This window comes from Mangifera indica, chromosome 3, assembly GCF_011075055.1.
Source record: "Mangifera indica cultivar Alphonso chromosome 3, CATAS_Mindica_2.1, whole genome shotgun sequence".
Classification (NCBI taxonomy): Eukaryota; Viridiplantae; Streptophyta; class Magnoliopsida; order Sapindales; family Anacardiaceae; genus Mangifera; species Mangifera indica.
The window spans coordinates 15,559,969-15,564,351 of NC_058139.1; the positions used below are offsets into that span (position 1 = coordinate 15,559,969).

The 4,383-nt window shown below is 33.7% G+C and overlaps 1 protein-coding gene across 1 annotated transcript; it reads left to right on the forward strand.

Moving 5' to 3' along the window:
* Positions 1–383: 383 nt before the first annotated feature.
* On the forward strand, positions 384–1,108 carry LOC123211582. Its single transcript, XM_044630384.1, has 2 exons — positions 384–876; positions 1,011–1,108. Exons 1-2 carry the CDS (start codon positions 384–386, stop codon positions 1,106–1,108), a joined length of 591 nt encoding a protein of 196 aa, XP_044486319.1.
* The last annotated feature ends 3,275 nt before the right edge of the window (positions 1,109–4,383 follow it).

Below are 4,383 nucleotides of genomic sequence, written 5' to 3' on the forward strand. Positions count from 1 at the left end.
TGCGTTTGGTGATTTTTATAGGCATGAAGGATTTCTATTTAGGAGAGATAAATTATGTGTGCGTATTTGTTCTATTTGTGAGTTGCTTGTTAGGGAAACTCATAGGGGTGGGTTGATGGGGTCACTTTGGTATGCAAAAAACTCTAGATATATTGCGTGAGCATTTTTATTGGCCTAATATAAAACATGATATGCAATCTGTTTGTGATAAGTGCATTATATGTAAGCAAGCAAAATCTAAGGTCAAATCGCATGGCTTGTATACCCTTTTACCCGTACCTAACCAAGCTTGGACTGATATTTCAATGAATTTTGTCTTTGGATTTTTGAGGTCTCAAAATGTTAAGGATAACATATTTGTAGTTGTTGATAGGTTTAGTAAAATGGCTCCTTTTATTACATGTTCTAAAACCAATGATGTAACACATATTGCTAATTTGTTCTTTAAGGAAGTGGTTCACTTGCATGGTCTGCTAAGAACTATTGTTAGTGACAGAGATTTTAAGTTTTTAAGTCATTTTTGGCGCACTTTATGGAATAAATTAGGAACTAAACTCTTATTTTCTACTACTACACATCCTCAAACAGATGGACAAACTAGAGTAGTTAATAGGACACTCACTACTTTGTTACATGTTATCATTCAAAAGAACTTAAGGCAATGGGAGAAGTGTGAACGTGCTAATATTGATGTTAAGAAAAAGGCAGACTTTATGAAGGATTTACATGCCAAGGTTCATGCTAACATTGAAAGGAAGAACGAGCAAAATACAATACAAGCTAATAAAGGGTGTGTGAAGGTTGTCTTTAAACCTGGTGATTGGGTGTGGGTGCACATAAGAAAGGAACGTTTTCCCCCACAAAAAAGTCCAAATTGTAACCTAGATGAGATAGACTTTTTCAAGTCCTGGAAAGGATTAATGATAATGCCTACAAACTAGATTTGCTCAGCACTTATGGTAATGTTAGTATTACTTTTAATGTTACTGACTTATCTTTGTTTGATGTAGATGATTTGAGAATGAATCCTTTCGAGGAGAGAGGGAATGATGGAGATCAAAGTGCTGATCAAGTGCAACAAAGAAAGTATTCCCAAGATCCTTTGTAAGGAATCGGTGGTCCAATGACTAGAGCAAGGACAAAGAAGATAAAAGAGGCTTTACAAGGCTTAATCATGGAGATACATGACAAAGAGGTTGTGCTAAAAGTTTCCAATGCTACACTAAGGATTATGACTTATCTTTAGGTGCAAGATAATGGACAAGTCTTAGAACTTGAAGAATAAAGCTTGGAGTCTATGATATAATTTCGGGCCTTATGGCCCAAGCTAAAGAAAGGCTTAAATAAAATGAAGTGTTTTAGGTTGTTGGATTTTTAGTTAAGGCTAAATATGCATGTAAAAGACTTAACTTCTTGGGTTTATTTAGGCTTGTAGGTTGGCCCATGTCTTAATATGTTAGCTAGGGTTTTTTTTACTTTGACTTTTATGCCTAGGATTATGATAATTACATGCCTATATAAAGGCTACAACTATGAAAAACGAAAAACAGACATATTATTAATAATGTTGAGGTATTTTTAGCAAACTTTGCTTTTTTTCCTTGTGTTTTTAGAAGAATACATCATCTTTATTTATCAAATGAGTGATCAACCTTTGTGGCGTCTTAAGATTTTAAGGACTTAGTTTCCTTAGGGTTCTAATCTGATTAATCTAACTTGTTTTCTAGGTTTTCTGGGGTGTGCATAATGGATTAACTCAAAGGTTCCTAAGACAGATAACCTAATGAGTTCTTTATCAGATATGTCATTTCAAAGAATGGAATCATGATGGATAAATCTAAAGTGGAAGCAATTCATAAGTCACCTAAGCTTAAGACAATCACAAATATAAATAGCTTATGTAGCTTAGCTTTATTTAATAAAATGTTTGTTCCTAATTTCAGCATCATTATGGCTCTCATTGTTAAATGCATGAAAAAGAGTCAATTTGAATGGAATTCAATAACCAATGAATCCTTTGTAGTGATCAAGCAAAAACTTAGTGAGGTGTTTATCCTTACATTATTGGATTTTGATAAGTTCTTTAAGGTGGAATGTGATGCCAGTAGAGTGGGAATAGGGGTTGTACATACCTAATCCAATAGGCCTTTAGCATACTTTAATGAGAAACTCAATGACACAAAGAGGAGATACTTAATTGATGACAAAGAGTTTTATGCCATAGTGAGAACACTTGATCATTGGAGTCATTACCTTTGGCCTAAGCAATTTGTGTTACATTCAGATCACCAAGCATGGAAATTTCATAATGGGTAGCATAAAATCAATCCAAGACATGCCAAATGGGTAATATTCCTCTAATTCTTCTATTTTGTTTCTTCTTTTTTTGGCAAGTAAGTATATATTAACAAAAAACAAGAAATACAACCTAAGCTCAAATTGAAGCATGAATTAACAAACTAGCATAGCTAAACAAAGACCATATAATTTCTCCAAAAAAAAAAGCGAAGACCATATAAAGGTCCATCTCAAATCTTTTCCATTAAACAATTCCCTAAGTGAAAAGAAATATTTTGTTTCTTTTTACAAACAAGGTACTATTAATGTTGTTGTCGATGCCTTGTTAAAGAGGCACTTGTTACTTTCCATTCTTAATGCTAGGGTTCTTAGCTTCCAACTCATTAAAGACCATTATAATAAAGATAAAGACATGTCAAGGATCATCAAAAAGTACTTTAGTGGTACCTATGGGGACTTTACTGTGCAAAAGGGTTTTCTCTTTAAGGGAAATTAGCTATGTATGCCAAAATGATCATTTAGGGAGCTTTTGATAAGGGAAATGCATGGTAGTGGTTTGACAGATCATTTTGGCATTTATAAGACCTTGGAGATGCTCAAGGAACACTTCTATTGGCCTAAGATATTGAAGGATGTCCAATCTATCATTGCCTAGTGTGGTACATGCTAAGGTGCCAAGGCATATTTCAAACCAAGGCCTTACACATCCTTACCCATCCTAAAACGGGTATAGGAAGGTTTAAGCATGAATTTTATAGTGGTTTTGCTGATAACTCAAAAAAGGGAGAGACTTAATTATAGTGGCTATTAATAGGCTTTCAAAGATAACCTATTTCATTCCATGCCATAAGATTGATGATGTAAGGAAGAAGTGGATCTATTCTTTAAGTAGATTATAAGGTTGCACGGTGTTCCAAGAACCATTGTATCTAATCATGACATAAAGTTCCTAAGCTACTTTTGGAGGACACTATAAAACAAGCTTGGAACACAGTTCTTATTTAGCACTTCTCATCACCCCCAAACTGATGGTCAAATAGAGGTGACAAATAGGATATTGGGCACATTTTGAGGACCATGATGAATCAACATCTCAAAGATTGGGACTTGAAGTTAGCTTGTACTAAGTTTGTATACAATTAAGCTTTAAGTACTATAATTGGCCACTCTCTTTTTGAGGTATTTTATGGGATTAATCTACTTTTATTAAATTGACATCTTTACTTATTTATTTACAAGTTCATAAGGACACTCAAGAAAAGGTGAAACAATGAAAAAGTTTCATGAATGGATAGTGATGCCATTCAGCCTTTCCAATGCACCAAACACCTTCATACGACTAATGAATGAGGTACTCAAGCTTCTTATTGGCAAGTTTGTTATTGTGTATTTTGATGACATACTTACACATAGCAAAGATCATGAAGACCATGTAGATTACTTAAGGGCAGTGTTTAAAGTATTGAAGAGGCAAAACTTTTATACAAAGTTGGAATTCTTTGTGGGTAGTGTTGTTTTCCTTAGATATGTCATTTCTAAGGAAGGGGTCATGGAAAATCAATCCAAGGTAGAAGCAATTCTATCATGGCCTAAGCCTAAAACACTTACAAATGTAAGAAGCTTTCACGGCTTGACTTCTTTCTATAAGAGGTTTGTACCAAATTTCAACACCCTTATGACACCTATCACTAAATGTATGAAGAAAAGATCTTTTGAATGGACTTTGGCAGTAAGCAAAAACTTTGAGTTGATTAAGCAAAAGTTATATGAGACTCCTATCCTTGACTTATTTATTAGAACCTTGTTCAACAAAGCGAAGGGTACACTTCTACTAGATAAAAAATTAGGAAATTTTCATATTAGGTTCGATTTAACTAGTATACTTTGCTTGTTTATCAAAGCAAAGTTGAAGTATATTAAAGATATGAGTAAGGAATGCATTTATCGATGCAAGGTGATATGTATTATCCATCCTACAAGTGTCGAGAGTCATATTTGAGGCTATATGATTTGTTGGTCTAAAACTTAACTTCAGATCACAAACTTTTGATGAATAATTTGAAATTTATCTATTCGAATATTCAA

Bases quoted from the DNA above. Each gene is read 5' to 3' on its own strand.
- LOC123211582 (XM_044630384.1), top strand. From the start codon at position 384: ATGGCTCCTTTTATTACATGTTCTAAAACCAATGATGTAACACATATT. The intron at 877-1,010 runs GTAACCTAGATG...TGTTTGATGTAG, and splicing joins CCCACAAAAAAGTCCAAATT to ATGATTTGAGAATGAATCCT.